Source organism: Moschus berezovskii, chromosome 11 (genome assembly GCF_049115385.1).
Source record: "Moschus berezovskii isolate FMDL1 chromosome 11, NW_MosBer_1.0, whole genome shotgun sequence".
Taxonomy (NCBI): Eukaryota; Metazoa; Chordata; class Mammalia; order Artiodactyla; family Moschidae; genus Moschus; species Moschus berezovskii.
The window spans coordinates 47,205,533-47,224,747 of NC_142470.1; the positions used below are offsets into that span (position 1 = coordinate 47,205,533).

Below are 19,215 nucleotides of genomic sequence, written 5' to 3' on the forward strand. Positions count from 1 at the left end.
CATTCCTGAGAGGCTTGTACCATCCTAAGATTTTATGTCTCACAAAGTATACTAATATTTCCGAACGTTAATTTTTCTTCATCTTTCACTTTGACATTGGAAATAAATTAGTATAACCCCTGAAATACTATATATTCCTTTTGTTTATAATTGTCAATCTTTTAAGCTGTTATCTTCCATTTGTTAGCTAGTCTTAGTATATATGAGTGCTAGCACGTGGTGAAAGAAAAGGAAAATCTAGTTGGTCCCTTTGAGTGAGTGAAGTCACTCAGTCGTGTCCCACTCTTTGCAACCCCGTGAACTGTAGCCTACCATTCTTCTCTGTCCATGGGATTCTCCAGGCAAGAATACTGGAGTGGGTTACCATTTCTTTCTCCAGGGGATCTTCCCAACCCAGGGACAAGCTTATTCACAAAAGTGGCAGCGCTTGATGTATTTTCAGAGAAGGATAGGTTTGGCTGTACAGCCAGCCAAAATAATTTTTGTAATCATTAATTTCAGGCTAGTACATAGTTTATCACCTTTCAGTTTCTTATCCATCCATAAGTGGATGTTAGTTTCACATGTTTTTAGGGGAATGGCATTTTCAATTTAGGGCATTGTCTAAAGCACTTTGCCAGAAATATACCTGACAATTCTAGACTGAGTTGGATGTCTCTTGCCTTGGTTTCCCTTAGTATGTCCTTCAGTTCAGTTCAGTCGCTCAGTCGTGTCTGACTCTCCGCGACCCCATGAATCATAGCACGCCAGGCCTCCCTGTCCATCACCAACTCCCGGAGTTCACTCAAACTCATGTCCACAGAGTCAGTGATGCCATCCAGCCATCTCATTCTCTGTCTTCCCCTTCTCCTCCCACCCCCAACCTTTCCTAGCATCAGAGTCTTTTCCAGTGAGGCAGCTTGTCGCACGAGGTGGCCAAAGTATTGCAGTTTCAGCTTTAGCATCAGTCCTTCCAGTGAACACCCAGGATTGATCTCCTTTAGAATGGACTGGTTGGATCTCCTTGCAGTCCAAGGGACTCTCAAGAGTCTTCTCCAACACCACAGTTCAAAAGCATCAATTCTTCGGCACAGTCCAACTCTCACATCCATACATGACCACGGGAAAAACCATAGCCTTGACTAGACGGACCTTGGTTGGCAAAGTAATGTCTCTGCTTTTTAATATACTATCAAGGGTGGTCATAACTTTCCTTCCAAGGAGTAAGCATCTTAAAATTTCCTGGCTGCAATCAGCATCTGCAGTGATTTTGGAGCCCAAAAAAATAAAGTCTGACACTGTTTCCCCATCTATTTCCCATGAAGTGATGGGACCAGATGCCATGATCTTGGTTTTCTGAATGTTGAACTTCAAGCCAACCTTTTCACTCTCCTCTTTCACTTTCATCAAAAGGCCTTTGAGTTCCTCTTCACTTTCTGCCATAGGGGTAGCGTCATCTGCATATCTGAGGTTATTGGGCTGGAAGAAGCACAAGCTGAAATCAAGATTGCCGGGAGAAATATCAATAACCTCAGATATGCAGTGTGTCCTTACTGCTTGGTATATAGGTGTTTCAGTTCAGTTTAGTCACTCAGTCGTGTCCGACTCTTTGCGACCCCATGAACCGCAGCACGCCAGGCCTCCCTGTCCATCACCAACTCCCGGAGTTCACCTAAACCAATGTCCATCGAGTCGATGATGCCATCCAACCATCTCATCCTCTGTCATCCACTTTTCTTCCTGCTCTCAATCTTTCCCAGCATCAGGGTCTCTTCAAGTGAGTCAGCTCTTCGCATCAGTTGGCCAAAGTATTGGAGTTTCAGCTTCAACATCAGTCCTTCCAGTGAACACCCAGGACTGATCTCCTTTAGGATGGACCTGTTGGATCTCCTTGCAGTCCATGGAACTCTGGAGAGTCTTCTCCAATGCCACAGTTCAAAGGCATCAATTCTTTGGCGCTCAGCTTTCTTTATAGTCCAACTGTCACATCCATACATGACCACTGGAAAAACCATGGGCTTGACTAGACAGACCTTTGTTGGCAAAGTAATGTCTCTGCTTTTTAATATGGTGTCTAGGTTTGTCATAACTTTCCTTCCAAGGAGTAAGCGTCTTTTAATTTCATGGCTGCAGTCTCTATCTGCAGTGATTTTGGAGCCCAGAAAAATTAAGTCTCACTGTTTTCCCCATCTATTTGCCATGAAATGATGGGACCAGATGGCATGATGTTAGTTTTCTGAATGTTGAGGTTTAAGCCAACTTTTTCGCTCTCCTCTTTCACTTTCATCAAGAGGCTCTTTAGTTCCTCTTCACTTTCTGCCATAAGGGTGGTGTCATCTGCATATCTGAGGTTATTGATATTTCTCTCGGCAATCTTGATTCCAGCTCGTGCTTCTTCCAGCCCAGCGTTCCTCATGATGTACTCTGCATATAAGTTAAATAAGTAGGGTGACAATATACAGCCTTGACGTACTCCTTTTCCTGTTTGGAATCAGTCTGTTGTTCCATGTCCAGTTCTAACTGTTTCTTCCTGACCTGCATCCAGGTTTCTCAAGAGGCAGGTCAGGTGGTCTGGTATTCCCATCTTTTTCAGAATTTTCCACAGTTTGTTGTGATCCACACAGTCAAAGGCTTTGACATAGTCAGTAAAGCAGAAATAGATGTTTTTCTGGAACTCTTGCTTTTTCGGTGATCGAGTAGATGTTGGCAATTTGATCTCTGGTTCCTCTGCCTTTTCTAAAACCAGCTTGAACATCTGGAAGTTCACGGTTAACGTATTGCTGAAGCCTTGCTTGGAGAATTTTGAGCATGACCTTACTAGCATGTGAGATGAGTGCAATTGTGCAGTAGTTTGAGCATTCTTTGGCATTCCCTTTCTTTGAGGTTGGAATGAAAACTGACCTTTTCCAGTCCTGTGGCCACTGGTGAGTTTTCCAAATTTGCTGGCATATTGAGTGCAGCACTTTCATAGCGTCATCTTTCAGGATTTGAAATAACTAGTATTCCATCACCTCCACTAGCTGGTATATAATTATCCAATTAATTGCTTAGTATTGAATTATTTCAGTGACTAACACCACTTTTATTTGGAATTCAGTCGTTTATTTAAGAGCCTAATGACTTTCCCAATATTTTTGCTTTTACATTTTTAAATTACATGTGTACATATTATATATAATTGGTATCTTTGAGGTTAAGTTTTGAAGTGAATATTTGCATAGATGAGTTACTGTAAGTCAAGACAATTTTTTAAAGCTACTGAGTATAGTTCCTTGTGCTGTACAATAGGTCTTAGTTATCTATTTTTTATATAATATGTTATTTTAATCCCAAATTCCTAATTTATCCTTTCCATCACTCTCCTTTTCTTTTGGGAACCATAAGTTTGTTGTCTGTGAGTCTGTATCTATGGTATAAATTTCATTTGTATCATTTAAAAGATTCCAGATGTAAGATATATCATACAATACTTTGTCTGGTTTGCTTTCTTGGTATGATAATCTTTTGGTCTGTCCATGTTGCTGCAAATGCCATTATTTTTTTCTTTTTTCTGGCTGTCATTGTGTTTCACATCTTTATCCATTCATCTGTCATGGGCATATAGATTGCTTCCATAGTTTTGTTTCATTTATTTATTTTGGGGTCCACTGGGTCTTTGTTGCTGCGCACAGGCCTTTTCTGGTTGTGGCAAGTGGATGCTACTCTAGTTGTGTTGGCTTCCTTTGTTGAAGAGCATGGGCTAATTCCCCACTCCCCGCATGTGGAATCTTCCTGCACCAGGGATCAAACCCCTGACACCTGTATTGGTAGGTGAATTCTTAACCACTGAACCAACGGAGAAGTTCACTTCCATAGTTTCTTAAGGAACCTCCATACTGATCCCCATGGTGGCTGTACCAATTTACATTCCCACTGACAGTGTAGGAGGTTTCCTTTTTCTATCCACATCCTTTCTAGCATTTATTAATTGTAATAATTAGTAATGTTGAGCATCTTTTCATGTGCCTTTTGGCCGTAATTAGTAATGTTGAGCATCTTTTCACGTGCCTTTTGGCCGTTTGTGTGTCTTTGGAGAAAATAACTTTAGATCTTTTGTCCATGGTTTGATTGGTTTTTTTGTCTTTTGAGAAGGGTTTTTTATATTAAGTTGTGTGAGCTGTTTGTATATTTTGAAGATGACTCTCTTCGTCAGTTGTGTTATTTGCAATATTTTCTTCCATTCTATACTGTGTCTTTGTTTTGTTTATGGTTTCCTTTGCTGTGCAAAAACTTTGAAGTTTTAAGTCTCAGATGTTTGTTTTTATTTAAGGTAATGGTTTCAGCTAAAGAAAAAGATTGAATTTTAGTATATGAAGGGAAATAATTTCCCAATAGGGAGTGGTTAATTTAAACCAAAGGATTATATTTTAATCTGTTAAGACATGTAGCTTACATTTTTATGAGATATATACAGACTTGCTGACATTGAAAAGAGCAGTGGTGAAGAAAAGAGTTTGTAGTGATAAACCCACTACTATTTTGTCTTGCATGGTTACTAGGACATGATATAATAAGTAATGTGTGTAAAACGCTCTGCATATCTGGGTGCTGACTATGGATAAACACATGTATTGTCAGCCCCTTTCCATAAAAAGTACTCCTGCTGCTGCTGCTGCTAAGTCACTTCAGTCGTGTCCAACTCTGCGTGACCCCATAGACGGAAGCCCACCAGGCTCCCCCATCCCTGGGATTCTCCAGGCAAGAACACTGGAGTGGGTTGCCATTTCCTTCTCCAATGTGTGAAAGTGAAAAGTGAAAGTGAAGTCGCTCAGCCACGTCAGACTCGTAGCGACCCCATGGACTGCAACCCACCAGGCTCCCCCGTCCATGGGATTTTCTAGGCAAGAGTACCGGAGTGGCTTGCCATTGCCTTCTCCGAAAAAGTACTCCTACATCTCTCCATTCCACCAAATGTTCGTATACTACTCTTAAGTTGCCTTGAAATTTCTGCAGTAACATCCTAACTGGACTCCTTAACACCCACTTATGTTTGTCCCTTGTGATATATTTTCAGCAAAAGGTTAAGTGTATTTTAGAAACAGAACTAATCAGGTCATTCCTATCCATAAAATCGCCCATTGTACTGATGTTTGACCTGTTGCCTTTAAGCTGTAGTGACTTAAAAAATTGTTTGCTTTTTTTTAAATGGTTTTATTAAGGTGTATTTAACATTTATAATAAACTATACAAGTTCAAGTATACAATTTGATACATTCATGCCTGAAACCACCACTGTAATCATGACCTTTTTTTGTGAATGCCTTTTCCTTTACCTCCCCAGCCCCCAATCTGCTCTCTGTCGCTCAATTGATTAGCTGGGAGTAGAATGGCTAGATCATATGGTAGGTGTATATTTTTAACTGCCCAACTGTTCTCCAAAATGATTGTATCACTTTACATTCTCAGTAGCAGTATGCTTCCCATCTTCACCAAAGCTTGGTATGGTCAGTTTTTTTGAATTCTAGCCAGTGTAGCATATATAATGGCTTCTCACTGTGACTTAAGCTGTTGAGCATCCTACACATCATCTCTGTATGTATATTTAAGTTAATATGTTACGCCCTATTGAACAGAGATAGTTGTTTCTTTTGTTGGTCATTTTGAAAAGAACTTTTAAGAGTTTGGACTCTTAAGGCCATGGCTTTTAAGCAAATCCATGAGAAATTCTCTCCCCCCACTCTGTGGAATGTAATGTGTGAAGTACCAGTCTAATCTCAGATTTAACAAGCACTCCTATTGGTGTGTTTTCGCCAGTTTTATAACACTGGGATAATAAAGCAAAATATTGGTTACATTTTATCCAATAAAACATCATATTTTTTACAATATTCTTTTGTACTTCAGCATCATATGTAATTGACACAATCTGTTTTCCTACCATTTCTATTTAAGGTATAATAACAATGTGGTCTACTCCCCCGCCCCAATATTTCCTAGTTATGTGAAACTTCATAAGCGGTCTTTACTTGAGACCTTACAATGCCTAATCCTTACATCACATCCACACAGAAGATGCGAACCACCTTTGGATCTTATTAAAGAGGTTTGGAGGAACTGGTGGTCCAGTGGTTGACTCCACACTTCTAATACAGGGGGCATGGGCTTGATCCCTGGTTGGGAAACCTAAGATCCCTTATGCTGCCAGGTGTGGCCAAAAAATTATTTAAATCCAAAAAAAATTTTTTTAAGAGTTGTGGATTTTATTATGATTATTCTTTTGTTAAAGAAAAAAATGTTGAATTTTTGGTAAAATAAAAACTTTTCTGTGATTCAATATACATATTTACTATTTTAAGTGTATGTATAGTTCATTGTCAGTAAGTAAATTCATAGTATTGTGCAACCATCCTACTATTCATTTCTGGATAGTTTTTTGTCATCCCAGTTGAAACTACCATTCAACATTAACTCTCTCTTATACTCTTCCCAGTCGCTGTTAACCATTATTATACTTGTCTCTGAATTTCCCTATTTGGTAACTCATGTACAATCGTACAATATTTTGTGTATGCTTTATTTCAGTAGCATATGTTGCCAAGGTTAATCCATATTGCAACGTATCAATTTCATTCCTTTTAAAAACACTGAATATTTTATTCTACTTTGTTTATCTACCTGTGGGTTGTTTGCAAATATTGTATATTATGAATTTAATAGAGTTTTAATTGTTTTATCTCATTAGGAGTTCTTGTTCAGTACCATTTGCAGTTATAAACCCTTGTAAGAATAATAAATAATAAAGATCCATTCTTAAAACTACTGAACATATAGGCAATAAATTACAGTCTAATTTCAATTTATAAGCTCTGGGAACTGTAGGTTAAGAACCCCTGCTTTTGAATTATTTTTATTTCTCATTTTGCAGTTTGTTCCCGTGAGTATTTCAGTGAATGAGGAATAGGAACATTGTTTTGGATTCCTTTGGATGATATAACTATATTTTAGTGACTCTTTGTGATTATTGGTGGTGGTTTAAGTGGACAGGTTTGTAATAACAGTATGACATGGGAAAAGCGCCTTCCTTTCTGGCCAACAGGCACATATAAAGATGCTCAGTATCACTAGTTATTAGAGAAATTTAAATCAAACTACAGTAAGGTATCTCACCTCACGCCATCATTAAAAAAGCCTACAGATAATAAATACAGGAGAGGATGTGGAGAAAAGAAACTCTACTGTACTGTTAGTAGGAATGTAAATTGGTGCAGTCACTATGGAGAACAGTATGGAGGGTCCTTAAAAAAACTAAAAATGAGTTACCATATGAACCAGTAATCCCATTCCTGGTCATATATGCAGAAAAGATGAAAACTGATTCAAAAAAATACATGAAACCCAGTGTTCATAGTAGTACTGTTTACAGTAGCCAAGACGTTGTTTCTGTTCAGTCACTAAGTCGTGTCCGACTCTTTGCGACCCCGTGGACTGCAGCACACAAGACTTCCCTCTCCACCATCTCCGGGAGCTTCCTCAAACTCCTGTCCATTGTGTCAGTGATGCCATCCAACTGTCTCATTCTCTATTGTCCCCTTTTCCTGCCTTTAATCTTTGCCAGCTTCATGGTCTTTTTAATGAGTCGGCTCTTTGCATCAGGTGGCTGAAGTATTGGAGCTTCTGCTTCAGCATCAGTCCTTCCAATGAATGTTTGGGGTTGATTTCCTTTAGGATTGGCTGGTTTGATCTCCTTGGTGTCTCAGGGGACTCTCAAAGAGTCTTATCTAGCACTAGGATTCAAAAGCATCAAATCTTTTTTGGAGCCAAAGAAAGTAAAGTCTGTCATTGCTTCCCCATTTATTTGCCATGAAATGATGGAAGTGGGTGCCATGACTTAGTTTTTTCAATGTTGAGTTTTAAGCCAGCTTTTTCACTTTCCTCTTTCTCCTTCATCAAGAGGCCAAGAGCCAAAACATGGCAGCGGCCTAAATACCCATGGACAGATGAGTGGGAAAAGAAGTGGGTTATGTGCACACTCACTCAGACACCAAAAAGAATGAAATAATGTCATTTGCAGCTACTTGGATAGACCTGGAGATTATCGTACTAAGTGAAATAAGTCAGAGGACAGATGTATCATATGTGGAATCTTTAAAAGTGATACAGATGAGCTCATTTAAACAAAGACATAGGATAGGAAACAAATTTATGGTTACTTAAGGGTTTGAAGCGGAGAAGGCAATGGCAGCCCACTCCAGTGTTCTTGCCTGGAGAATCCCAGGGACGGGGGAGCCTGGTGGGCTTCCGTCTGTGGGGTCACACAAGAGTTGGACACAACTGAAGTGACTTAGCAGCAGCAGCAAGGGTTTGGAGGCAATGTCAATGCACTCCAGTACTCTTGCCTGGAAAATCCCATGGGCGGAGGAGCCTGGTAGGCTGCAGTCTGTGGGGTCGCAAAGAGTCGGACAAGACTGAGCGACTTCACTTTCCCTTTTCACTTTCATGCATTGGAGAAGGAAATGGCAACCCACTCCAGTGTTCTTGCCTGGAAAATCCCAGGGACGGGGGAGCCTGGTGGGCTGCCATCTATGGGGTCGCACAGAGTCAGACACGACTGAAGCAACTTAGCAGCAGCAGCAAGGGTTTGAAAGGGGAAGAGGGATAAATTGGGGATATGTGATTAATAGAAGTACTATTATATATAAAATAAACAACAGAGACCTACTATATATAGCACATATATTGTGGTATGTTGAGTATCAATAATCTTGTAATAAACTATAATGGAAGAGAATCTGAAAATGTATATGTTGTTGCTGTTTAGTCACTAAGTCATGTCCAACTCCTTTGCAACCCCAGGGACGGTATAACCCACCAGGCACCTCTATCCATGGGATTTTCCAGGCAAGAATACTATAGTGGGTTGCCATTTCCTTTACCAGGGGATATTCCCAATCCAGGAATTGAACTTGTGTCTCCTGCACTGGCAGGCGAGTTCTTTAGCACTGAGCCACCAGGGAAGCCTTATACAAACATGCATGTATGTTATGTATATATAACTGAGTCACTTTCCTATGCATCTGAAAGTAACATTTCTTTCTTCCTTTTTTTTTTAATGGTAAGGAAAATGTTTCAGTTACACATGGCTTTGGTGAAGGGATGTGATTATAGAGTACACATTTAAAGTGAGTTTAAGTATTGTACAGTGGTTTGGACTGAACTCAGTTTTGCCTGATTGTAGCTTTACTTTTGTGATAGTGTGTCAAGGCTGTCCATTTTCTGTGGTGTATGAAAATTAGCCACTATGAAAGCAAGGGATAAGATTGTGCAACTTTTTCACTCGTATTTTTCCCTCAGTGGGTACAATTCTATACTTGGTTGAAAATATAATATTAATGATATAATGATAGTCTGTATCACTGACTAGCTAAAATACTCATGAACAAACTTAACAATTTAAATTTAGAAAGGAGATTTTGCCTCTATGAGAATATGGCACCATTGGTATGTTGTAGTCAGTAAGTTCTCATTTTAAAGGGTTTTACTGAGTCACATTCTGTTAATGCATTTCTTTTACCTTGTCATTAAGTGTCTAATATTTGCAAGGTGTTCCTGGGGGATAAGACTGTTAATATTGCTGTGTAAATAACTTTCAAGATGATATATATAACTATTAAGTCTGATGGGAGTTCAGTTCAGTTGCTCAGTTGTGTCCAACTCTTTGTGACCTGTTGACTGCAGCACACCAGGCCTCCCTGTCCATTGCCAACTCCCGGAGTTGACTCAAACTCATGTCCATTGAGTCGGTGATGCCATCCAGCTATCTCATCCTCTGTCGTTCCCTCCTGCCTTCAACCTTTTCCAGCATCAGGGTCTTTTCAAGTGAGTCAGTTGGGTGGCCAAAGTATTGGAGTTTCAGCTTCAGCATCAGTCCTTTCAAAGAGTATTCAAGATGGATTTCCTTTCGGATGGACTGGTTGGATCCTCTTGCAGTCCAAGGGGCTCCCAAGAGTCTTCTCCAACACCACAGTTCAAAAGCATCAGTTCTCCTGCACTCAGCTTTCTTTATAGTCCAACTCTCACATCCATACATAACTATTGGGAAAACCATACATAGCCTTTTGCTAGACGGACCTTTGTTGGCAAAGTGATGTCTCTGCTTTTTAATATGCTATCTAGGTTGGTCCTTCAAAGGACTAAGCGTCTTTTAATTTCATGGCTGCAATCACCATCCGCAGTGATTTTGGAGCCCAAAAAAATAAAGTCAGCTACTGTTTCCCCATCTTTTTGCCATGAAGTGATGGGACCAGATGCCATGATCTTTGTTTTCTGAATGTTGAGCTTCATTCAAGCCAACCTTTTCACTCTCCTCTTTCACTTTCATCAAGAGACTTTTTAGTTCTTCACTTTCTGCCGTAAGGGTGGCGTCATCTGCATATCTGAGATTATTGATATTTCTCCCGGCAATCTTGATTCCAGCTTGTGCTTCCTCCAGCCCAGCATTTCTCATGATGTACTCTGCATATAAGTTAAATAAACAGGATGACAATACACAGCCTTGACGTACTCCTTCCCTGAATTGGAACCAGTCTTTTGTTCCATGTCCAGTTCTAACTATTTGCTTCCTGACCTGCATACAAATTTCTCAAGAGACAGGTCAGGTGGTCTGGTGTGCCCATCTCTTTTAAGAATTTTCCAGAGTTTGTTGTGGTCCACACAGTCAGAGGCTTTGGCATAGTCAGTAAAGCAGAAGTAGGTATTTTTCTGGAACTCGCTTGCTTTTTTGATGATCTAGCGGATATTGGTTGGAGAAGGCGATGGCACCCCACTCCAATACTCTTGCCTGGAAAATCCCATGTGCGGAGGAGCCTGGTAGGCTGCAGTCCATGGGGTCACGAAGAGTAACACACTACTGAGCGACTTCACTTTCCCTTTTCACTTTCATGCATTGGAAAAGGAAATGGCAACCCACTCCAGTGTTCTTGCCTGGAGAATCCCAGGGACGGGAGAGCCTGATGGGCTGCTGTTTATGGGGTGTCACAGAGACACAACTGAAGCAACTTAGCAGTAGCAGCAGCAGCAGATGTTGGCAATTTGATCTCTGGTTCCTCTGCCTTTTCTCAAACCAGCTTGAACATCTGGAAGTTCAGGGTTCTTCCCTGAACTTGGAGAATTTTGAGCATACTTTGCCAGCGTGTGAGATGAGTGCAATGGTGTGGTAGTTTGAGCATTCTTTGGGAATTACATGTACTTAAATCTCACCTTTTTAGCTAGCTAATGTTGTTATCAGTTTATGAGATTGTGTGGATTATTTGGTGTTGCTTTGTTTTTATTTGAAATCAGACCGTCAAAGACATTTTTCTTGATATTGAGAAAAATAAGAGTTATAAAAGATTATTAAAACATAAACTCTTGGATAAGGAGCATTCATATGCCATAAGCCGCCTTCCAGTGAGTATTTGGGCATTTTTATACTAGTGTACCATATTTTGAAGAAACTATGCATGGATGGTCCTTTTTTTTTTTTTTTTTAAAGTATGTTCAATAAATGATTTGAAGGTTTATTTTAAAAACTTCGGAGGTGAATTTTTTTGTTCCTATTTAGAAGAATGGGATGTGGGGGCTATTGATGGAAGTGTGCTGAATCATTGTAGGAGTCCTTTGAAAGCCTTGGCATAGTAACCAGTAAGAGCATAATTGTGTTTGTCAGAGGCATACAACCTATGTATGAGAACTCTTCAGTGAAGTGTTCTTTGATCTATTTAATACATATATTTTACAAATTTTCCTGATTCCCAGGAAAGAGCTTAGAAGACTGCTGGAAGGAGTATCCTAGTCTCTCCACATAAGCTTTCTGAGTAATTGGAAAGAGATAGTTTCTGATTAGTATGGTTTTTATTGGATGAAGTCTTGTAAAGATAGTTCTTGTTTTAAGAAATTTGTTTTATTTATAAAATAATTGAAGAAACTGAAAAAAGTTTTTTTTTTTTCAACTGGCAGACGAGTTAACTTGTTTGGCACAAAGAGATGCTGGGAATAAAGGGGTTTTGTTTTTGTGAAGTCTAGGATAGTTTTCTGTAAATCTCAGAAGCTGAGCTTCATCTGACTTCTCTATCTTGATATGTGTGACACCATTTCTTTATTCTTTTGGCCAAGCCACATGGCTTGCAGAATCTTAGCTCTCAAACAGAGATTGAACTGAAGCCATGGCAGTGAAAGCCCAAAGTGCTAACCACTAGGCAACCAGGGGATTCCCATTTCTTTTTTTAAAGGTGTAATTTACAATTTAAAAACTTAATTGACTTCTTTTATTTTTTGCTTTTGGTAGATAATGGGAAGGAATTTGGGGAGCACATTATGGTTCTTAATCATATAAGTTGCATAGAAGGAGATTCTAAACAGACACTATGTGCAGCGGTACTTGATGGAAAAGGTCTTTACATGTAGTTTTAAGTGCTTTGAATGGACACTGATCATTTTAGAGTGATATTTAGTGAAACGACTTAGTTTTGTCTCTTATTTCACATTTTTCCAGTTTCATCTTTTACTGCTTGCTCCATCTTACAGATGAATTTCAGAAGTTTCTGAAAAGAAGTTATTTAGTTGCTAATAATCTAATGGATATTAAGGACATGAGATTATTGTGTGTGTTATCCTAACTAAATGGTATGATTTAGCAATCATTTAAAAATAAAACTAGTTCCCCTAGTTCTGGGTCTTTCTTTCTTTTTTAAAATCACTTTATTAAATCTAAACCTGATTTTATTTTGGGTGTCCACAAAACCTCTTTTTTTAAAAAAAAAATAATAATTTTAGACAATAGAAACATTGTCTAAAATAGTTGCCCCCATAAGTACAGAATGTACTTAAACCTTTTAGTTTTTCCTACTAACAACTTAGACAATTTGTTCTGGAAGTTTTGCCCATTTCTTTTTATCATTCAGTTCATTCATTAGGGCTTCCTTGGTGGCTCAGTTGGTTAGGCGGGATCCCTGGGTTGGGAACATCCCCTGAAGGAGGGCATGGCAATCCACTCCAATATTCTTGCCTGGAGAAATCCCCATGAACAGAGGAGCCTGGTGGGCTACAGTCCATGGGGTCAGAAAGAGTCAGACACAATTGAGTGACTAAGGACACAGCATGTTCATTGGCGAATCCTATCTACAACAGTTATTACTGGGGCCTTTGCCTAGTGTAGAAGTTTTTAAAATGTCAGTACCATAGTTTCACTGGATGATATGTGTTTGTGTATATATAGTTAAATCTTTAATAACTGGCAGGCAGTTTTTCAAATGATTCTTATATTGTGAATGTTGATAATACTTGATGTTACATTTTCAGAATAACCTGTAGTATGTGTCTTTATTTTACTTGTGAAATTTTTCATCAATTAGGAAAATATTTTTATAATTAATGCTTTTTAAAAGTTTTTTTTGGAATGTTGAAATGTCCAGTTCCACCATAATTAATAAAAATTATTTTCAGTTACCAATGAAGGAACTGTGGGTCAAAGAGTGAATTTAACACTTAACTCATGAAAATTGCTCTATTTGGGTAGTTTTACAATCAAATAGGCATTTTGTTGCTTAGGGTTGATTATATTTCTGGGTAGCTATTTCTTATAAATTAGCATTGGTCAATGGATCTTGAGTCCAATGTAGATTTGCTAGATGGGAGTTGGGACACAGTTTTACAAACTTTCATCTGTATTTCTGAAGTTTAGATAGCTTTGAAAATTTGAAAATCTTCATAAAGCATTTGGTGGCAAAAGCTAAATTATTAAACAGATGTGAGATTAGTCTTTATTTTTCATAGGGAGAGATAATTTGTTGGATTAAGAAATCCTGTTTCAAGTCCTTTGGGTATATTAATTTAAGGTGAACGACATTACTTTACAATTTTGGCAGGATGTATAGTAGATAGATGCCCAGTAAATTCTGAATGATGCAGATTAAAATCAAAGACGTGAAATGTTAACTGTTGAAAGAATAGGTAATGCTATAAACGTATCCTTAAGAGTATAAATAAAAGCTTTCTTTACTCTGTTTTTTTCTACACTGTAGAACAAACAAGGTAAAATTATTTACAGGATTAGCTTAGTGCTGTAAATAAATTTGACAGGACTAACATCTGACCTTGTGTTTCTTTAAAGGAATCATAAGTGTCCCCCCCCTTTTTTTTTTTTTTTTTTTAATTTAAAAATCACAGGTTGGTATAGTTGGCTATCTAGCATTAAAGAATATCTTAGAAGATAATAATTCATAGTTGTCAAATCAATATTTTGTCATTCTTCACAAAACTGAAAAAGTAGTAGTACACATTTTTCCGCATAATGTCATAACTGGTGATGGGATTTAGGTGTATGATCTGACCTTTACTCTGCCCTCCCCCTACCCAATTTTATAGCATGCTATAAAGTTCTGAATAATTTTTTTTTTAATAGGGATTAAAAAATACGTTGTGGGCCTCATTATCAAGACATCATCTGACCCAACTTGTGTAGAGGTAAGAGCTTTTTTGGAAGCTACTGTGAGAGTGTAAAATCATTTAAATATTGGATCTTGATCTTAAACCCACTTCTGTAACAGACATATAGACACATAAGCAAATCATTTATGATAGATCTGTAATCACTTTGTTCTTTCTGCCGGTCATGGGTGGGGGGCTGCCTGCATTTGTTATTTATTATATCAATTTTTTTAAGTCCTTGTTTAAACTTTTTTCTTTTCTTAGAAAGAAAAAGTATATATCGGGAAATTAAATATGATTCTTGTTCAGGTAAGGTTTTACTTGATACATTGTTTTCCCTGAGAATTAGGCTGATAAGTTGAACAAAGTATTCTATTCTACTTTTATTGATTAACTAACCAGTCCATTCTAAAGGAGATCAATCCTGGGTGTTCATTGGAAGGACTGATGCTAAAACTGAAACTCCAATACTTTGGCCACCTCATGCGACGAGTTGACTCACTGGAAAAGACTCTGATGCTAGGAAAGGTTGGGGGCGGGAGGAGAAGGGGACGGCAGAGAATGAGATGGCTGGATGGCATCACCGACTCTGTGGACATGAGTTTGAGTGAACTCCAGGAGTTGGTGATGGACAGAGAGGCCTGGTGTGCTGTGATTCATGGGGTCGCGGAGAGTCAGACACGACTGAGCGACTGAACTGAACTGAAACATCTTGCAGGGTGGTGATAGTAGTCCTCACAGTGTTTACAGCAGTTAGCCCATTGTCTAACATTTAAAATTGTTAATATCCTGTGGTAGTATTTACAAAGAATACTACAGTATTTACAAATACTGTAAAAACTTCACTTCTTTGGCTCCGATACGGGTTGGACTCATTAAAAAATTTTTGCCTCATGTTGTATGTTTCTTTTCCATGTCAACTATCTCAGTCTTACTGATTTGTTAAAAAATTGCTTTGAATTCAAGCATCCGTTTAATTGATCTTTATACTTTACCTGTTTTTTAAACTTTCTATATATCTAACTAGAAAATTTTAATTCGCCTAACTTTTACAATATGTACAAAAATCTTCCTGAGAATGGGGCATTTAAGACATAGGACTTTGTAGTTTCTACTCAGTATATTCTATATAGAGACTGGCACATTTTCTGTCTTGATGAAGGGGAACAAAATGAATGGTGGTTGATGATTGCTTCTGCTTTTGATATCACACAATTTCTGTGAAGTTTGTTTATTTGCACTTGACAAGTGAAATGAAATTAACACTTTCAATTTTATTTTAGATACTTAAACAGGAGTGGCCAAAACACTGGCCAACTTTTATCAGTGACATTGTTGGAGCAAGTCGGACCAGTGAAAGTCTCTGTCAGAATAATATGGTGATTCTGAAACTCTTGAGTGAAGAAGTATTTGATTTTTCTAGTGGACAGATAACCCAAGTGAAAGCTAAGCATTTAAAAGACAGGCAAGTAATTGTTTTAGAATTTTTAAGCAGTTTTTCAAACAATTTCAAGGAATTGGAGGTAGATTATAAATATTTAAGGAATAGTTAGTACATTTTTAATTCTTTTTTACTCCAAATTTAAATAATGCTTAAATGGCCTAATACTCTAAATTGCGGAGGCTTGAAAAATCTGTACGGTATTACAATAAAGTAACTTCATACATGTTATGTGGAAAGAATATAGATTAAGAATTCCCAGAAAGCTCTTGGGAGTCTGTTTTATATGGTGCCTAGTTAATTATAGGTCCAAGGATATGACTTGTATCCAAATGTCTACTGAATTCTACTGTTCGTACATTTTATGCATTTTCTTATAGTTAACACCAGAAACATGGCAGATTTTATTTTCTTCAAGATAGTAATAAAAATGTGTTTAGTCATTATGGAACAAATATTTTACCTTTATGTGTTTAGCTTCAGAATTTAGAAATTTTTTCTTTGGTTCAGTGTGTAAACACAGTGGATTAGGGGTATCTAACACTGCTTCTCTCCATTTGGAGAGTTCTATTTCAACTGTCTGGATTTAAAAGACTAGATTAAGGGACATCCCTCGTGGTCCAGTGGTTAAGACTCAGAATTTCCACTTCAGGGAGCACTGGTTTGATCCCTGGTTGGTTAAGATCCTGCATGCCATGCTTCATGACCAAACTAAAAAAATTAGTAAAAGACTGTTAATTCAGAATTTTCAAATAGAGTAAGGATGACATAAAAACCAAACCTTTAAAGGAAATTAACGTGCTCTTTTTAGGTGAGTTCTAAAAGAATGATGTTTACCATAGTTTTAATAACTAATTTATGTAAATGTTTGTTTATTTACTTGGTGGCTCAGACGGTAAAGAATCTGCCTGCAGTGTTGGACACCTAGGTTTGATCCCTGGTTTCGGAAGATCCTTGGAGGAGGACACAGCAACCCATTCCAATATTCTTGTCTGGGGAATCCCTGTGGACAGAGGACCCTGGTGGGCTACAGTTCATAGGGTTGCAAAGAGTTGGACACAAGCGACTAAGCATGGCACATTTATTTATTTGGCTGTGTCATGTGTGTTCTAGTTCCCTGACCAGGGATCAAAGCCAGGCCCCTGCACTGGGAAAATAGAGTCTTAGCCACTGGACCACCAGGGAAGTCCCAACTTTATAACTTTCCATGAAATTATTGATACCTGTGTTTATAAATAGAAGTAAGGTGGGTTTTAATGGCTGCTGAAATGTTGTTACTCTGTAAATAGTTACAGCATTTCTTCTAAACTGATCACTTTTTTGTTTTTCTTTAGCATGTGCAACGAATTCTCACAAATTTTTCAGCTTTGTCAGTTTGTGATGGTAAGTGTCTTTAATTTCAGTTTTTAAAAAGTAACTATTATTATAGGAAGATGTTAATTGAAAAACATGTTTTTGTTGTAGGAAAATTCCCAAAATGCTCCACTTGTACATGCAACTTTAGAAACGTTGCTCAGATTTCTTAACTGGATTCCGCTTGGATATATTTTTGAGACCAAGTTAATCAGCACATTAATTTATAAGGTATGTGAATGCATTTCAGTTATTTTCTTATAAGTTTGCACAACTATACTCTTGAATAGAAAAACCAATCTGCATTCATCACCATAATCAGCCTTATTTCTGAGATGAGAAAACTGCTGAGAAGAACTTTTCTGCAGTTTCAGCTAATTCTTAAAAACAGTGTCAGAATCTTTTGATACTGTTACTTTACTAGACAGTCTCTTATATTCTATGTGAACAACTAATAATTTGTTTGCAGTAGCACAAAATGCCTATATAAAGTCTTATGATTGTTTATCCAGAGATAATTAACAATTGGTTGTATTTTCAGATGTTTTCTAATCAAATGTAATGAATAAATTATGTATTTAATCAAGACTCTCTAAACAGACTATTATAACTTATATTTGGGACTTTGTAGATCAGGACTTGATAGGGTCATATTCTAATGTGAATATACTATTTTGGAGCCACCATTTTATCGATAGAAAGTTTATTTCAAATTGCTTGCTATTGTCAACAATACCACAGGAAATGTTAGTTACTCATGTACTTGTCCGGATACTTATTTTGTGCAAATTTTAATACAGGTAAGTATTGGTCAATATTTTTTTAATTGTTAATTTTAAGTAAAATGTTTCAGGCCATTTAATTTTATGCTCCTTCTCTCACCTTTTAATTAAAATAGTTCCTGAATGTTCCAATGTTTCGAAATGTCTCTCTGAAGTGCCTCACTGAGATTGCTGGTGTGAGTGTAAGCCAGTATGAGGAGCAATTTGTAACGCTATTTACACTGACAATGATGCAGCTAAAACAGGTAATGTAACACTCTTATTAAACTGACTAAACAATTTTAGTGCCTTAGAAAAAGTTGGATTTTAGTTGAACCATTTCACCACAGCTTAACATAAATAGATCAGTGCAATTCTGTGTTTATTATATAAAATGAAGGGTAAGCTAGAAATTTTGAGAATCCTTGAAATAAAGGTTCTGGGAATGTTTTGATATTTAATTTCGGCAGAATTTAAAGTTTTGGTCACCTGGGGTTTATTTAATATTCTGCCTTTGACCTTCCATCTTTTAAATTAAGGAATTGGCTAAGTCCTAGTTTGACTGGGTATATATGAAATTATCTAGAAGGTTAATCATAAAACTACATTGCTACATAATATGTTTGTAATCTGAATCAATTACATATTTGAACATTTTTAATAACACTAAGGTGGGAAAACTGATTTAGGAAAAATTTCAAAGGATCATCTTTGAGGAAATCTTATGCTTTTGATATAAAAAACAAAAGCTAAGACAGAAAGGTACAAAAATGGATATAATAGACCAAGGCATTTTATTGAAAGATAGCTATTTAATTCCATATGTTTTAAAATTAATAAAACGTGGTGGAAATTTAGAACTTAAATGTAGTATCTTTGGTGTTATTTTGAAGGCGTATGATCCATATTTAAATTTGCAGATGCTTCCTCTAAATACCAATATTCGACTTGCATACTCAAATGGAAAGGATGATGAACAGAATTTTATTCAAAATCTCAGTTTGTTTCTCTGCACCTTTCTTAAAGAACATGGTCAACTTATAGAAAAAAGATTAAATCTCAGGGAGACACTCATGGAGGTAGGCTTTGTGGAGCTTTTGGCTTCTGAAATTAATAATAATTTAAACTATGCTTTTGTTCTAAAATTCTTTTGACATATCTTACTGTTTGTCTGCATAATAAAAATACATGCTCTCAATTCTAGTCAGAAGCCAAGTGTCGTGATTTCTGTGTTCTATT

At 37.4% G+C, this 19,215-nt stretch overlaps 1 protein-coding gene across 2 annotated transcripts in view; it reads left to right on the forward strand.

Moving 5' to 3' along the window:
* The window catches only part of XPO1 (exportin 1), a 43,527-nt gene that overhangs the window by 14,152 nt on the left and 10,160 nt on the right, over positions 1-19,215 (forward strand). For both annotated transcript variants that reach the window (XM_055399482.2, XM_055399483.2), the window contains 7 exons: positions 14,396-14,457; positions 14,686-14,730; positions 15,705-15,886; positions 17,197-17,245; positions 17,327-17,446; positions 18,114-18,242; positions 18,897-19,055. In XM_055399482.2, coding sequence (XP_055255457.1) covers positions 14,396-14,457; positions 14,686-14,730; positions 15,705-15,886; positions 17,197-17,245; positions 17,327-17,446; positions 18,114-18,242; positions 18,897-19,055 — 746 coding nt within the window. The remainder of the gene's footprint in view (positions 1-14,395; positions 14,458-14,685; positions 14,731-15,704; positions 15,887-17,196; positions 17,246-17,326; positions 17,447-18,113; positions 18,243-18,896; positions 19,056-19,215) is intronic.